Below are 18,001 nucleotides of genomic sequence, written 5' to 3'. Positions count from 1 at the left end.
TTCCACAAGCAAGACACTCTGTCTCTTAGTTCCAGTAATGTTCCCTGGATATCCTCCATCCCTACAATGTTCCCCCTTCTCACCTCCTTTCCATGGCTTCTCAACTAAAATCCTACCTTCTTCAGAAAGCCTTTTTCCACCCCTCTTTATTTTATTCCCTTTCTGATTATCCTGTATGTAGCTTGTTTGTACATATTTGTTTGCTTGTTGTTTCCCCAGTGATTCTCAAGGGCAGAAATTGTCTTTTGCCTCTTTTTGTATCCCCAGTGCCTAGTACAGTGCCTGCCACATAGCAGACAATAAATTCTCATTGACTGACTGACCTTTAATAATACAAAAAGACAGAGCATAAATAAATGCTTTCCCTGTGCCTCTATGTATGACTTTGATCCTCAGAGTATTTACAGCCTAATACAGATATTGCTGACTGTAAATGTCTGCTCCTCTCAAATCAAAGATTCATAGAATTCTGGGGCTAGGAGGAACCCTTCCAGATTGCTCTTTATTTTTTTAGGTAAGGGAATAAAGTCCTAGTCATTTCATTTGTTTGTTCTTCTACCTAATGATAATAATGAAAAGATTGCTTTTTAAAAAGCACAGACCAGAGTTTTACTTCCAAATGAATACAGTCCCACTCAGTTATGTTATTTAAGTATGACAGCTTCCAACAATGATAAGACTATATCAGTGTTAAGAATACTCACAATTTATTGGGAATACCTCGTTTAGAAATGCTTTCAGTTTCTGCGTCATGTTCTTCTGAATATCTGCAGAAGTGGCAGTTTCTTTTGTTTTTTTGAGGGGACTTTGGATTTTATTGCTTATAGCCAACACTCTTCGATGCCAATTCTGGTGAGTGGGGTTAATAATTTGGCTACAGAAACTCTTGTTCAAAAACTCATACCAAAGTCATGGAATGATTTGTTTTTTTGGTGGGCCATAAATGTATTTAAAGTCAGTTCCCCACTTGTTGGTGTAAAAGTTCTAAAAACATAGTAAGATAAATTTGATTATTGGGCAGTTGCTTTGTTTTCATATGTGAGGACAAAGTGTTTGAATGAAAAGAATTAAATGCTTGCAGATGCATGGGTGTCAGTTGTCATTGGCCAATTCTTCCAAGTGGTTGGGAAGATCTGGGTCTCTGCTGGTCCTCTAAATAGCCCTTTTTTCTTCTTTTCCCCTTATCCTGTTTCTTCCTGGGTCCTTTTTCACCCCTGCTTCTGTTCCAAACTCTTTGGTCTTAATTTATGCAACAATACTGTGGTATCTAATACATTGTTGCCTTGATAGAAGAAACTTATTATTTGCTGATAACTTTTTCTTTTCCCCTTTCTGAAAGCTCAGTTGACAAGTGGTAAGAGAAGAGAATTTTTGGTAGCTACAGTTCTAATTCCTTTACTATAAAGACTGATCCTCTTTGTCTTAATTTCCCAGGACTATAGGGAGAATAATAGTTAAATATAGATACTGTTTTGTATCTATTGAAGATGTGAAATCCACTTTCCAATTTTCTTATACCTGAAGGATCCTTTTTTGTCTAAATTACCTTATAAACCCTCCCAATGAATCTATATTCTCTTCTTCCCTCTACCTCCCCCTCCTAGACCCCTGTTTGATTGTCCTTAAGACAGTATACAGGGGCAGCTAGGTGGCGCAGTGGATAGAGCACCAGCCCTGGAGTCAGGAGTACCAGGAGTATCCGGCCTCAGACACTTAACACTTACTAGCTGTGTGACCCTGGGCAAGTCACTTAACCCCAATTGCCTGACTAAAAAGAAGAAGAAGAAGAAGAAGAGGAGGAGGAAGAAGAAAGACTGTGTACATATTTGCCTTAGACTCAAGAATGAATATTCACACTTAGCTTTGGCAAATTACAGCACATTGAGAGAGCCTATCTCTTAAAGAGTAATGTTGAGTCTCAATTTTCCAGTGAGTGCCAGTCTCTTCTATAGGAAATGCCTTATAAGTTAAAAGAATTGTACTTTTAAGTTGTAAGGCCCCTTAGATTTCCTTTTCATCCAACAGAGTCTCTAGCCCCAAGTCCATATTACAATTTAATATGTGATTCTCCACTTAATTTCCTTAGAAGGTTTGGAAGAGAAACTATTTTAAAAAGACGGTTTCTTTGAAAGAATACATTGTTTCTATAACTGCTAAAACTAGAAGAAAGACGTATCATCAAAAATAGAATTTATTGCCACCACAACCATAAAAATGCTCTTTATTCATGAGCTGGACATGCCTTTGATCAGTGAGTGAGGTGCTGGTGTGCACCAAAAACATCCCCCATGCCCTTCCACCTCTCTTCTATTCCATCCCTTCACCTTTGGCTTCTATGTAGCATTTATAGAGGGAGCTGGGGGCACTATAGTAGTAGGAGGAGTGGGCCTGGAATCACATGAACTATGCTGGAATAGGGCTCAGGACCTTACTAGCTGTGCCATTTTAGGCAAGTTTATTTGCCCCAGCTTCCTCAACTATATAATTTGGGATAATAATAACACCTAACCCACGAGGGTGCTTTTGGGGATCAAATTAGATAATATTTATTAAAGCATTTAGCACAGTCCTTGGCATTGATGTGATTTAGGCTTAGGATAAATCCGAAAAAGTTTCTCCTGTGAGAAGACATATTGAGGAATCAAGGGGCTAAGTTTATTTAGATTGACCAACTAGATATCAGGATAGACACATAAAAAGTAAGGCGAAATGAAATTCTCCAGCAGGAAAGTCAGTTGGATGTGGCTATTGCCTAATGGGAGGTAGGAGACAGAGATAACTCCAGAGGTCAGGACTATCATTCAAAAAAAAATCACCTCAACTCTCAGGAATATGACAAGCATCCAAGCTTTCCCCACCAGAAAAATAGGAACTTTCCATTTTCAGGTGGTCACCCCATCTGTCCTCTATAAAAGTTTTTGCCTTACTTTTGTTCCGGGAGGAGAATGTTTCTGAGCCCCCCTCCCCAGGGGTGAAGTCTTTGACTTCCCACTCTATTACTTTTTCTGGCACCAAATAAAAGACCACTTTAATTCTAATTGTACTGAGTGCGAGAGTGTAATTCTTTACAGATAAGACCTAAGGACCCTCACCTTTTCCTTCTCCCCTCCCCCTCTAGACATATTTTAGTACTCAGTGTGGGGTACAGGAAATTCTTCTTTCCTTTACCACAAAACCCTGAAGTAAGAACTCCTTTTCATTTATTCTCTCTCTTAAAGCCTGACTCTATCTCTTGTCAGCACTCCAGGAGGGGTAAATATGGGGTCCGCTTTTCCACAGCAATGTCCTAGTTTTAACCCTTATTCATATTTGTTTTGGATAAAAGGAATTACATTTCTTAGGATTTGGTTTCTCTGCCCCCCCCATACTTTTTCCTGGTCTTAGATCTCTTTGTTATTTGTTTATTCTTTCTTGTGTCTTCCCCTAACTAGCTTTCATGATGTATACATTCAACCTTTCTTGTTCTATTCTGTGATTCTTTGAAATCTGTCAACTGTCTAAGTGCCCTATTAAATACATTGAATCTCTTTATTTTTATTGTGGATCTGACCTTCTTCTATTGACACCACATCTTACTTACCAACTTTCTTCTTTGCTCAAGCCAGTATCCCACCCTGTCTAATAAAACTACATCTGCTCCATAGCATTATCTCCGTGCTGAGACATGATGGCCTCTCCTAAGTTCTAGGTAACCAGTAGGAAGGCCAAACTAATTGCTTAATGCTGCTGATTGATAATATGCTCTTAATTTATACTGAAATCCATTTTGGTCTATTTCATCTGTAACCTCAGTAAAAGGTATCTTGAAGTTTATGAAGTCTCACTTTTAAAAATTCCTTAAAATAAAAATATTTTCATGCATTTGTAATCTGCCCTTCCAACTTCCCCTCATCCCCAATTGAACTAAGAAAAAGAAAAAGAAAACCCACATTATTAAACAGGCATAGTTCAGCAAACAGATTCCCCCATTGGCCATGCCAGATATGGATTCACAAGCCCTTTGAACCCTGGATGAGGGATTGAATTTATTGAATAAGTCACTTCATCTTTCTGATTGATAGTTGACTCATGTAAAATTGCAAGTGTGGATGTCCTAGAATTTCTTTTTCCTACTTTCTTCTTGTGATTTTATGTTATCTTAACTGTACAGAACTATAGGACTTTAGAACTAGAATTGTATCTAAGAAATACTTTAGGGGAAGCTAGGTGACGCAGTGGATAGAGCACTGGCCCTGGATTCAGGAGGCCCTGAGTTCAAATCCGGCTTCAGACACATAACACTTACTAGCTGTGTGACCCTGGGCAAGTCACTTACCCCACATTGCCCCACCAAAAAAAAAAATCATATTAGCTTTTGATGTAGTCATTGACGGTGCCAGGGGCCATTGGTAGCAAGAATTTTCCTTTGTTAGTTTTCAGTAGCTATGGCTGTAGTTCCTCTTCATGAAGACTGCTTCTTGAGATGATGTCTGAGGTCATCAAGCTAGAAGTATCTCTGTTCTTAGGACTTTGGGGTCCAGGTTGTGTTCTCTCTCCATTAGAGTCTGAGGGGGGAAGATGGTCAGGTGATGGTTTTTGTTTGACTTGTCTGACACTGTCTCCCTGTGCTGCAGCTGGCTGGCTTGCCAGCCCTGTGTGTGACAGGGGGTTGACAGATGGTGGGGATGGTTGGTCTCTTCTCCACAAGAACTGCTTCTGTAGATGATGGATGTGAGGGCTGGGCTAAAAGTAGGACTGGTGGTCTGGGGATGATGCCACTCCCAGGGCTCTTGAACCTATCTGCCTATTGGTGGCAGTTGGTCAGCATTTGTAGCTGATGATCATAAGGAAGGTGGGACCCCAATGCAAAGATCTCTTCCCTCCGCCTCTCCACTTCTGTAGTCCTTCACCTCTACCAAAAGAAGGGAGGTATGTTTCATCTATCATCTGTTTTCCAGAAACAAGGTAATGGGTTTTTGTTTACATTTGACAGTCATCCATTGTTCTTTCTTATTGTGCCGTGTTATTCTTCCTAGAAAGGTTTTCCCAATCCTGTTCCTTGCTTTCATTTTTCTCTAGCTAGGCATCATATTCTTATACTACTTGCTACAATTTATGTTGTTTTGTTCCCAGACATGATACCACTTTGCTTTCCATACCATTCTCCTTATTGTCTTGCCTTTTATCCATTGGGAATGGTGGGATGCTATGCTGATAGTCTTGACTGCTATATTACTTTTGCTCTGATACATGGCCCTTTATTATCCGGTATGTAACCAGACTCTGGGAAACATTGTACGTGTCTTATTGTCACATCTCACGATATAAGCTTCATAGTAAAGCTTAGAAGCATAAACTCTTTGATGGTAGGGACCAAGTTTTGCCTATCTTTTTATTTTCCTCAGTACATCTTCTAAAATAGTCCATTTTCATGATTATTTGTCCCACATCTTTTTGAGTGTATTTCAGGCCTGAGCAGCCCCATTCATTTTAGATCACTGGTATAAAAGCAAGTCTTCTGTGTCTGTGTCATTTGTGCCGAGACTGTGCTCTGGTAGTGGTGATGAAATCACTCTAATCTTCATTTTTAAGTTTCAAAGTATGGGTTTCTAGGTGGAAGGAAATAACACCTAAAATTTGCAAGAATTTCCAGCTTTTCAGCCCCTTCATGGAGGAGTGTGGTCAATAACTTGGGTTTCTACTCAGTTCCAAGTGGCTACCATTCAAAAGTTTTCCACTAGTTTTGGATGCATATTTTCTGACTGCTTACTGGGAATGATTTTTGTCCCTTGTTTAGCAGCTAACCTTTATCTGTACACTTTATATTCCTATGGATTATTTAAAAAATAAAAAAAGGAGCTTCAGAGGTGAACAGGCTGTGTTCTGGCTTCCTGCTTTCTTTCTCCCATCCTAGCCGAGCACCTGCCTGCCTTTGTGCTAGAACAGCCATTAAGGAGACACAGTAGGGAAGTTTAGAAGTCATAAGATTCATTCCTTGCCTAATGAAAGAGGATGTAGAGCTGTGGTGGCAGCCTACAGAGAGAGGTGGGGAGGGGAAGAGGTGAAATTTAGTGTTTGCATTTGTGGAGCAGGTGTCAATGAAACAAGGTTGTCTTCTGGCCTTCAAATCCTCTGTTTGCTTTATGCTTAGAAAAAGGCTTTTTCATATACCAAGGAAACTGGTTTAATTGAGCAGTGGATTCAGAATCAGAGGACCAAGATTCTATTACTTATTCTTGTGTGATCTTGGGTAAATTACTTAACCTCTCTTGGTCCTCCCTCTGCCTCCTTACCTGTAAAATAAGGGGATAGATCTTCAAGGTTACTTCTAACTTTTAAATTATATGATTCTTCACAAACCTATCTGAAATAACCTGTAATACCTAGGATTTGTACAGGGAGAGGTACCCTTTGATTAAGAGTTTACTCTAGGTCTGTGCTTGGATTCTACTGAGGTATGGTGAGATATGGCTTTGGCAACCATTTGGCAGCAACTGGATATATCTTATCTCATTTGTAGAGATTTGGAGAATGGTTTAGGAGAAAATATGAGCCCCCAGATTCTAAAAGAATGAGGGTTTTTGCATTTTGTGGACTGTATTTAGATATTTCTGAAGAAACTTATTTTCTAGAAAGTAACAAAGTAATACTGCTTTATTAGCTTTCTGCTTTGTAAACCCTGGTCCAAGGAAGGTTTACGGCACAAGCCTCATCCCTTTCTCTGTAACAGAAATGTTACCAAAACCCCCAAAACAGCTCTACTTTAGGAAATGAAATTTGAATTCATTTGATGAGCGATACTATGACTTTTGAAGGACTTTCATCAGTGACCTACACTTGAGCTCATACTTACTCATACATACGTGTACCTTCAATTTGCATAGATTTATCATTTCCCTAAAGAGCTCCCCAAGCAGAAATATACTCTGTATTACTGCAAACCAAGGAAGGCAAGTAACAAAGTCAGATATGAGACCTTTTTAAAGTTAAAGGATCCAGATTATTTTGGAGTCAGATTTTCTTTTTTTATTTTCCTGTCAGAAATTTTTTTCTTTACTCTCCAGTCTTCTGAAGTTAATTCTTGTTAGTGTTTCTAGTTCTTCCTTTTCAGAAACATCTAACTATTTGTTTGTTTTTGTTTCATAGCCCATTTTGTAAATACTACTTATAATGTCTTTACAAAAAGAATTTCTTTTAGCCTCTTCAGTTTTAAGAACTTGTTCTAGTTACCTTATGGCATTTTATATAATTATAAAAAAATAACTCCATAGCATTTCCAAATCAGGGCCCTCATTGTTTTCCAGTAACCCCCTAATTATATAATTTGACAGATGCAGGTTCTTAACTTTCTGCTATTATGTAGACAGCATGTTTAGATCTCCCTGGTTTTTCTAAAGCTCTCACTTGAATCTACTATCTCTTCAAACCATTGTACCATAGCCAAAAGTCTAGAAAAAGGTTTCTATATTCATTTTCTCCATTTCTTCAAGTCCTCCTCCCTTTTCAAATTCTTGACTGAGCCAGCCACTCAACTAAAACCATTTTCTCCAAGTATACTTATTTCTATCAAGGACACCACTATTCTTCCAGTCATGCTGGTCCACAATCCTGGAATCATCTTCCAATCAGTAGCCAATTCCTTCTTTAAAAATTCATCTTTAATGATCATTTTTACATTTGCCTAGTGTCCTTGTTTCCTTTCTTACCCCTTTCCTTCTGCCCTTTCTCATATAGCCATTCCATATGACAAAGAAGCTTTTTTTAAAAAAATAAGAGGAACAAAACCAACAAAACTAATTAATTACCACATTGTAAAAATCTAAGAATCTATGCAATGCTTCAAACCCTTAAATCCCCACTTCTCCTTTTAACAGAGGTGGGAACGAGATGCATTTTATCATCTCTTCTTTGGGGACAAGTTTGATTGCTACATTTCCACAGTGTTCATTTCCATTTTGTTTTTGTTCTTTACATTGCTCAATCAATCAGAAAGTATTTGTTCAATGTCTACTGTGGGAAAAAAAAAATGTCTACTGTGTGGTAGACATTGGTATCTACAAATACAAAGAATGAACCAATCTTTATTCTTAGGGACCTTATGTATTAGTAGAGGAAACAATCTACATATGTAAGTATATTCCAATTAAATAAAAAATAAATACAGGATAATTAAGTAAGGAATACACCAGTAAGTAGAGGAATCAGGAAAGTTTTTGTGCAGAAAGTGAACTCATTGGATCATCTATATGGTAGAACTGAGGGAGACCATTCCAGGGAGGGGGGGAGGGGAGGAGTCTGTGCAAAGGCAGAGAGAAATGGGAGTTATAAATATTGTGTATATAGTTTTCTACTTATTTACTCTGTGCCTGTTCATATTGATTTTCCCAGATTTCTCTAAATTCATCATTTCTTACATTACAATAATATTTTACCACAGTTTGTTTAGCAATTCCCTTTTATAATGGACATCTACTTTGCTTCCAGTTCTTTGCCTCTACAAAAACTGTTGCTATGAATAGATTAGGCTTTAATGGAACCTTTCTTTCTGTCTGGTGTACCAGACATGCCTAGCAGCATGATCTCAGAATCAGAGTATAAACATTGTAGTCACTTTCTTAGCTTAATTCCAAATTACCTTCCAAAGCGGTTGGACTGATTTATTGCTCCACAATTGGCATATTAATGTACTTGTCTTTTTACCCCTCCTCTTATATTGACTTTCTTCATCTTTTGTCATTTTTTGCCAATTTGCTGGGTTTCAGGTATAATCTTAAAGTTCATTTGGTTTGGATTTCTCTCACTAGTGATTTGGAGCTGTCTTTGGTCTGGTTGTTATTAGTTTGCAATTCTTTTAAGAATTGCTTGCTGTCCTTTGGCCTTTTAACCTTTGAGGAATGGCTCCTCAAAGTGATTCCTAAAGCACAAGTCTAAACATACCATTTCCTTGCTCAAGAAACTTCTTCAATATTTCGCCTTTGCTTCTAGCAGAAAATACTCCCTCTTTATCTTTTGCATTCAAAGTCCTTTGCGAATTGGTTCCAATTTATCTTTCTAAATTGATTTCATAATACTTTCCTTTACACATTCAATGATAAAACCAAACTGTCCTCTTTACTGTGCCCCATCCTCAACATTTTTTCTCCTGCCTCTGTTCCTTTGCACATGCTGTATCCCCCAAGCATTCATTAGTTGAAGTGCTACCTATTTTACAAGCCTCTCATTGTTATTGCAGGCCTCTTCCAATTACTTTTTATTTATCTATTTGCCTACAAACAATTCTTTCCACCTAGAGTTTCAGAATATAAACCCTTTGTATTTTGAATTTTTGTCATTTATAATTTGTAATTCATACCTTTGAACTTTGCTCATGAATGAAGTTCTAAAGTTTAACTATGTCTTTGTAACACAACGTATAATTTTCTTGATTTTCTGATTTTTACATAGTACTTTACAGTCTTCAGACAAAATGGTAGCACCCATGGAAAGCAAAATAAGTTAAATTGACTAACTGATCATCCTTATTTCAGGCATTTTGTGATTATTTTCCTCTGGTGTTTCTGCTTTCTACCTTACCATTCAGTTTATAATTTTTTTCCTTCTAGAATGTGAAGTGCTTTGTGATTTCTAGGGAAAATCTATGAGTTCAACAAGTAATAAAAAGAAGACATCTATATTCCTCAAGTCCATTTATTCTCTTTTTATTGTTAGAATTCTGCGCATTCATGCCATAGAAGATCTGTGAGCAGATTTTGCAAACCTTGCATATGGTAATGTGGTGGCCGCTTTACATCCCTAAGACTATCATCCAATGTTGCCAGTTCATGGGTGGAGTATAGTGGGTGAAAGACAGGCTATAAGAGGCAATATGGAATAATAGAGGGTACATTGGATTACAGTCAGAAAACTTAGTTTTTGTTTTGGTTCTGCCACATTAGCATGTAATTTCATCCAAGTAACTTAATCACCAGGAACCTCCGTTTATTTATTTGTACATTAGGATTAATCATTCTTCTTATGTTAATTGTTAATTATCAGCCCACATAACTAGATTGTATTATCTCTGTGAAGTACATTATAACCATAAAGCATCATAAGATTTGAAATAAAAGTAGGAAATTATCCCACTTGGTAAGGAAATAAATAGTCAGAAAGGAAGAAAGTACTCTAGAGTAAAAAATTAGTTAGATTTCATTTTTAAAATTTTAACTGCATTTCCCCGAGAATATCTGTGTGTTCACTGTTAGCCTGGCTGTCACAAGGAAGTCCATAGAAGGGCCAAGACTGCTGAGCATCACAAAGGATGGCTATATATTAATTACTCAAATAGAACTGACTTTTCATTGTTTCGGATGTTCCTTCCAGTGACAAAGATGGATACCTATGCATACCTGCCCATCCAGTGCTTTTCTTGTTCATATTCTTGTGTTAGTTTTTGATACTTGCTCTGCCCAGCATGGTAGTGGTTTTCTTGCTTTTTCTTGATGGCATGATGTTATCACTGAAGTACATGATCTGCCTACCACTTTATCTCTTCCTCTCACCACACTACAACTTTTCAGTCATGTATTTTCCTGATGACATGCTTTGGTTCCTATTTGAAGTTCCTTATGTGTTACATGCTCTACACTGCTCACAGCCACTATGCACCTGTCTCCACTGGCCTGGAATTTTTAATTCTTCAAATGAGTGAATAAGATAATAGGTGAAAAAATTATTTTAAGTGCTTCCTTTGTCCAAGCACCTTGCTATGCCCTGGGGATATAAAAAACAAGCAGACTATCCTATTTCTTGACTTGTAGTCATAGAAGGCCATTAGTAAAATATTGGCAGTAAACAAACAGACCTTTGTTTTGGGAAAAATTTGGGTATTCAGAATGTTCCCCATGAGTGAAAATATTGGCTTTACTGCCTAACTTCTATTTTGTACCTCTAAAGCTGAACCTGAAATGAAATCTTTTCTCCATAGCTGAAGAATGTCAACGAGGTACTTTTCATCACATAATAGTTCATATCCCAAAATACTTTCACAAAAATTAATCTATTTTATATTCATGACCCTTTAGCATAGATGGACGTTGTTTTCATTTTGCACATGAATAAAGTGTCAGAGTTAGAACCAGAACCTATACTCATACCATTCCATTTTCTGTCCCTTAAATCATCATTACTATCAGTACCTATTGTTTCATATGATAGGAAACTACACCGAGTGATTTTCCATATTTTATAGACTTACACCGCCGCGCCCCCCCCCCCAACCTTGTCATATATCCCAAAGGAGGTGAGTCATTTTCTAATAAACCTGAACAGGTGGGGGGGGAATGGGATGGGTTTAGTTTGGTTTAAGAAGGAAAAAAGTAAAGAACTACTATTATTAAAAGGAAAAGTAGTACCACCAAGATCTTAGCTTGTGAGAGAATCTCATCTAGCTTGGCTTTCTAGTACCAGAATAAGAACTTTGGGATTTAAATCCCAAATTGCTTTTCTTCAGAGAGTTTATGTACCTCCTTTTCCATTTGGCCAATTTGGCTTTTAAACTGTTGACTTTTTTTTCCCCATGACCTCCTCCATCACTCTCATTTCTCTTTCCATTTTTTCCTCTACCTCTCTTACTTTAGCTTCCAAGTCCTTTTTGAGAGCTTCCATGGCCTTTGACCAATTCATATTTTTCTTGGAAGCTTTGGATGTAGTGGCTTTGACTTTGTTATTATTTTCTTCTGAGGGTGTATTTTGATCTACCTTGCCACCAAAGAAGTTTTCGATGGTCTGCTGCTTTCTCTGCCTGCTCATCTTGACAGCCTATTTCTTGACTTTTAACTTCTTCTTAAGGTGTAGCACTGCTTCCAGGATTCACTGATACAAGCTACAGGGGTTCCAGGTCGTACAGTTAGGCTCGTTCTCAGCCTGCCTGGCTTGTAAGTAACCATGGCCTGCTTTCTCTTTAACCCGGAAGCAGAAATCTGATTGAAATCTGATTCTCTGTGGTCAGAAGTTTGGTGTACCTGTGCCCCTCTCCCGCTGGGCTGCTGCCACTCGAGTCTGCTCACTGGTTCAGAATATGGGCGCTTTGCCTTAGCTCCAGCAGAGACTGCAGCTATTTCCCCCTGGCCAACCGCTGGACCAGTCCATGAGCTGAGTTTGATGAAGCCACTAAAGATTCTGAGGGTCTGGAGGCGTGGCCTGTCTGGGGCTGGATCTGTGCCATGCACTGAGCTCCTCTCTCACTTGAAACAGCAGATGATCCCAGCTGCCTAATTAAGCCATCTTTGGTTGGGTTATGCTGCTCCAGGAATTGTCTTATGGCATGTTTTTGTTTGTTTGTTTTTTGCTTTGTTTTGTTTTGTTTTTTGAGATATGTGGATGGATTTGTCAGGAGCAGGGGAGAGTCACAGCCTTTCCTCCTCCATCTTGTCTCTGACCCCCCTGCAGTCCCAAATTCCTTTTCAATAGTGTATGTCAGGGGCAGCCAGGTGGTGCAGTGGATAAAGCACTGGCCCTGGATTCAGGAGAACCTGAGTTCAAATATGGCTTCAGACACTTGACACTTACTAGCTGTGTGACCCTTACTAGCTATGTCACTTAACCTTCATTGCCCTGGCCTCCCCACCCCACAAAATAGTGTATGTCAGCTAGGTGAGGGAAGAAAATAGACTCATCTGCTCTGAGTTGCAAAAGCCCTCTGAAGATATCTCATCAGACTTGTACTTGAACAGGAATCTTGTTTGCAACTTTCTTGACTAGTGATGATCCAAACTCAATTAGAAAATCCTGAGTGATGAGGAATTTATGACCTTATAAGACATACTATTCTGTATTTGACTGCTTTAATCATGAGTCTTTTTATTTTCTTATATCACCTTCCTCTCCATTTCTTCCATTCATTTTTATCTTCTGTAAATATAACAGATTTTATAATTAGTTTTTCACATGACAACTCTTAAAATAATACTCCCCCAATCCAGTCTTCTCTTCTTCAAACTAAATATTTTCCATTTTCTTCAGTTGATCCTCATGAGTCCTGCTCATCCTAGTTTTAATCTCCCTAACTTTAGACACCCTAAAAGTCGTCAGTATCATTGCTAAATTATGACATCCACAGCTAAACATATTACACCAGACTGAGTTTGATCACAGTAGCAGAACTATAGCCTTCCACATTCTAAGCACTATACTTCTAAATGTTGGAGCTAGGATCCTAGGGCTTGGCAGAAACCTCTACTTCAGCCCTGGTCTGTTTAAGTTCTTTTTCAGAGAGTTTAGAATCTCATTCTGGTTTGGGATCATTAACATTTTGGAGTTCAAAGAGCTATTAGGGATAATTTTGTTTCACAGACTTTCAGAGTTAAAGGAAAAGTCATAAGCCATTTATTTCAACCTATGCCCTGACTCAGGTGTCCTCTACAGGGTAGATACAGGACCTAAGCTTGAGTGTATTTATCTACTCTTTTCAAGACTAGAAGCTTTTTCACTAGGGAGGGCTTGAAATTCTGGGATGCATGACAATGGAAGGCCTCAGAAGTGCTTATCCAACTTCTTCTTAAGGAATGTTGAAGCCAGAGTCAAAGGACCTTTCTTCACATTGTGGTTCTGCCACTTATTTACCTGAAAAACTTCAAATAAATCATCTATCCTCTTCTGTTTTCTAATCTGTAAAGTAAGTGGGTTGGCCTAGAGATCAGGGCTTCTTAAACTTTCTTCCCTTGCGACGCATTTTTGCCTGAGAAATTTTTACAGGACCCCGGGTAAATAGGTATATAAAATAGGTCAACCCCCACATTCAATTCTGCAATTCTCTTATGGAGTCATGACCAAGAGTTTAAGAAGCTTTGGCTTGGATAGCGTTTAAGCCTCTATCAACTCTAAATCGCTGATCTTATGATCTGTGATGGGTCACTCAACTACCACACAATATACTATATCTTGGCATATCTTTTTGATATCATTTCTAGTGAGACAAAATCCATTTCACATGACTACTCTCCCATAGCTCTTGATTCTACCCTCAAAATCCAGGACTACTTTCCCCTTTCCTAGTATCACATAATATTTTGTTGCATACAAGTTCATATTATATGTGGTTATTTATGTCTTGATCCCTTGTTTGAAACATTGAGCTCTATAAGGGATCAAACCATGTTTTATTGATACTATGTGCCTCATCCAGCCCCTAGTACAAATATTACACACTTCACAAGTCTTTGTTATGTCCACGTAAAATCTAATCGTCTAATATCTGGCTCCATTTTTTCCTGCTCTTTGCTACTAGCCTCATTCCTGCTCTCACTTCCTTTGCAAAGGCTATTTCTTTCTTCCTTCTTCCCCCATCACAATCCTGCCCATCCTTCAGCATTCCGCAGTCTGAATTCTCCTTTCTCTGTGCCTCTGTCCTTCATTCCTATCTCCTGGAGATATCCTCTTTAATCTCTTACTGAGGGGGCAGCTAGGTGGCGCAGTGGATAAAGCACCTGCCCTGGATTCAGGATCTTGAAGTAGGAAGAGACCTGTCTTATAGAGCCTAAGCTTCCATGTCTTTATTTAAGTGCCCTTTTCAAAAGTCCAAGCTGTTTCACAAGATTGCTCTTGAACTTCTGAAATGCATTACAGTGGAAGATCTCACAAACTCCCATTCACTGTATAGAAATAGCAGGAAACAGGGACTATTCGGTAATTTTTCACCTCTGAATTTAAAAATTGAATACAACAATTACTAACTACAAACAGAGGTTGGATTTTCTTTTTTTCTTTTTCTTTGTTGTTGCTTTTTCCTTTCCTTAATATAACCAGCATTATTCAGGATTAAGTTTTATTACTCTGGAAGGAATATCAAGGGTCAAACCAGTTTGTCAACAGATGCAAAATTTTTAAGCTAAGGGATTGTATTTATTTCTCTCTCCATGATTCCATTTCCTAGGCCCAGTAACTATATTATTAAACCTTTCCAGCCATCTGGCTTCATAGCCAAGTCTGCTTTTTCCTCCTGTCTTTGAATGCTCCAGCTTTCCATGTTTTGTGAAAATGACCTCTGTCTGATGGCAACTCTGAGGCTCATATTTTTCCCTTCCCTTTGCTTTGGTAAAACTGTGAGATAGACAAATTGTTCTCAAGTTCCCCTCAGCCATGGTCACCTAGCAAGCACCACATACTTTTCCTTACCTGCCCTATGGAGCTACTCCCTTTATCTGGTGGATATTTGATTCTAATACTATCTTTTAGGGTAGCTACCTACTCCATTATTTACATTTGTGCTTTGTTATATCCATTTTTATGTCTGGGGTCCTTCTAAGACAGCCACATCATTTTATAAGCTACCATGTCCTAATATGATCATTGGATAAGGTTCTTTTAACCTTCTTTCCCAGGGAGATCTGGTGAAATTGTGGTCAGTTAAATGTGGCTCTTCAGTTTATCTGTTTATCTTTATAGGACACTGAGAAAGGTTGTGATACTGAGGGGTGTGTGTGTGTGTGTGTGTGTGTGTGTGTGTGTGTGTGTGTGTACATATATGTATACATATTTATTAGATATGGAAGATGATTATGATAGAAGGTCCCTGAAAAAGTCAGGAATTGTATAGTAAGATGTAGTGTTCCCTGTTAATACACAGCAGTAATTACAGCTTTAGACTGAATTGAAAATTGGACTCGGTGTCAGTTCTGTAGCACTTGCTAATTTTTTTTTTCTGCCATTTAATGACTTTTCTTTATGATACTCCTTTCAGGGCATTTCAGCGTTTTTTACCTGAGAGAAACTTATTTCCATTAGAATTGTAACAATACTTACATATTTTGCATTTTTAAATGTTTCATGTGATTGAGCCCTGAAAAAATTATTACCTTTAATTCTTACTGGTGTGCTTTTCCAACTGAATTTTTCTTTTGTACTTGGAACAATGCCATTTAATTTGGAAACAAATACAAAAGCTCCTTCTGATTATCAGGTACACATTTAGCTGAAACTATCAGTTGAATGCTGGTAATTGGAATTGGAAGAAGCAGGGGCACATATCTCTTTTCCTTCCCTTTCCCCATTCTCTTGCACACACTGTTCATTAAGTAGTACACAGTATGTTTTCTGCAGATGACGGTCCCCTTTTCCCCCAACCTTCTATACCTGCCCATCCTGATTTTTGTTTTTAATGTGCTTTTTTTCCTTCTTCAACAGAGCTATTAAGAATGGGAAAGGATTACATAGCAAGAAGGAAGTGCCTATCCACCGTGTGGCAGACATCTCTGGGGTAAGATGCATGCTTGTTTCTTAGAGTGTGGAATAGAGCAACAAGGCATTTGTTGCTTATTCTTTTCAGGAGCTCAGTTTATAGGTGTTTTATTATTTCACCTGCTGGTTTTCAACTAAGGAATGTTGAATGTGTCCCATCCCCATTAACCCCCTCCCCCCATTCTCCCACCCTATTCCCACAAGTTCCTTTCTCAGTGCTTAAGGAGACACTGTCTCACATTCTAGCAAAGCACATACCTCTCAGCTCAGAGGCTCATCCCATCCACTTAAGCTGCATTTCCAACATTTTTCTAGGAATAAATGTGGCTTCTGCTTCACAAATGCTACTTTATTCCCCTAGTTTTCTAAGTGAACTTTGTATTTTGTCTAAGTTGTTTTTCCCCAGACATTAAAACAAAAAATGCCTCTTTTACAAGATCTTATTATGCCTAGCACTTTGTGAAGAGGCACGGGAAAAGGGATGTTAGTCTTTAGCCATTAATGCAGAATTTCCTCCTGACTTGTTTCACCCATTTTGGGTGATTGTAGATAAGAGGGATAGGCATTTGAGTCCCACTCCATAAATAAGAATAGATGGCTGGAGCATACAGATGGATCAATGATACTAGCAATTTTGAGCTCCCTGATGTCTGTGTCTAAATGGCTGCCTTGTGATAAAGCTCACTTTCAAATATTGAGAAATTTTTCATTTTTAAAACATCATAGAACTTCTTACATACACCTAGGAGTGTTTGGAATCAGCACTGGTTTTTCTTCTCTTTTGGAGGGCCTCTTTACCAGCATTTCCAACTCTCATGGTTTAAATCTGAGCTTTCTGGGTTGCTTGCCCATGTTCTGCTGTGGGCTGTACATGGAGAATTGTTTATGCCATTGGTAAAATGAACACATAACCCAGGGTAGGTTATCTTTCCATAGATGATCCTTTAAAGGTGAATAGGCTAACAAATCTCAGCCCAGACACTCCAGGAACATGCTTCAGGCAATGGGAAGAAAATACTAAAAACAAAGACTTCTTGAACTCTGCATTGCCCACAGCAGAGATGAATTAGGGTCTTTTATCTTCCTGTTATATTTTATTTCCCAGCCTGGCTGAATCTTTTTCCAATGCTCCTGTGATTACTTATTATAAATGAGAGTCTGAACAGTCCACACTTTCCTGGGTGGCCATGGTTCCCTGCTTATAATAAATGAGGAGACTAGGTCGAGCTGCCCACACATTGTTTGTAAGCAACCAGATACTGCATCTTAGAAACAGTGAGTTTATTTCTACCATGCATTTACATAAAAAAAACCTGTACTTTTGTCCAGTTAGTGCCTCTGGGTCCTACTATTAAATCATAAGCCTGTACTTTGTGTTGCATTTTAATTTTAGATCGAAACATAGCTGTTCCATATGAAATTTAACTAACTCACCATTTCTGGGAGTGTCCTAGTGTGTCTTAATGATCAGAGATCTGTGCTCACTCTGGTTTGTCCAGTTAAAGTTACTTTGAGAATTTTGACTTTGGATTTCCAGTGATAATTAGCTTCGCCTTGCCCAATTGGTCTTTTCTCCCCTTTAATGCTTTAATTTGATAAAAATGTTAAATTTAACGTTTTCTGTATCATTGAGCTGAAAAGTGAGCCATAACCCTGTGTTGGAATGTATAATATAGGGTCTTCTAGTTTGTAGATGACCCAAATATCTCAGAAATACGTCTAATCTGACAATTTAGGGCAACTATAGATATGGAAAGACCAATTTAACCTTTCATTGCTCCATTCATTTCTAATCCCATGTAAAGAT

At 38.3% G+C, this 18,001-nt stretch overlaps 1 protein-coding gene across 1 annotated transcript in view; it reads left to right on the top strand.

Moving 5' to 3' along the window:
• Positions 1-18,001, top strand: part of SND1 (staphylococcal nuclease and tudor domain containing 1) — a 486,824-nt gene that overhangs the window by 254,712 nt on the left and 214,111 nt on the right. The window contains exon 14 of the mRNA XM_043965422.1: positions 16,141-16,213. Within this exon, the coding sequence (XP_043821357.1) occupies positions 16,141-16,213 (73 nt within the window). The remainder of the gene's footprint in view (positions 1-16,140; positions 16,214-18,001) is intronic.

The sequence above is a fragment of the Dromiciops gliroides genome, chromosome 5 (assembly GCF_019393635.1).
Source record: "Dromiciops gliroides isolate mDroGli1 chromosome 5, mDroGli1.pri, whole genome shotgun sequence".
Taxonomy (NCBI): Eukaryota; Metazoa; Chordata; class Mammalia; order Microbiotheria; family Microbiotheriidae; genus Dromiciops; species Dromiciops gliroides.
The sequence above is the reverse complement of the archived record's forward strand: the minus strand, read 5'-3'. Positions and strand labels throughout refer to the sequence as shown.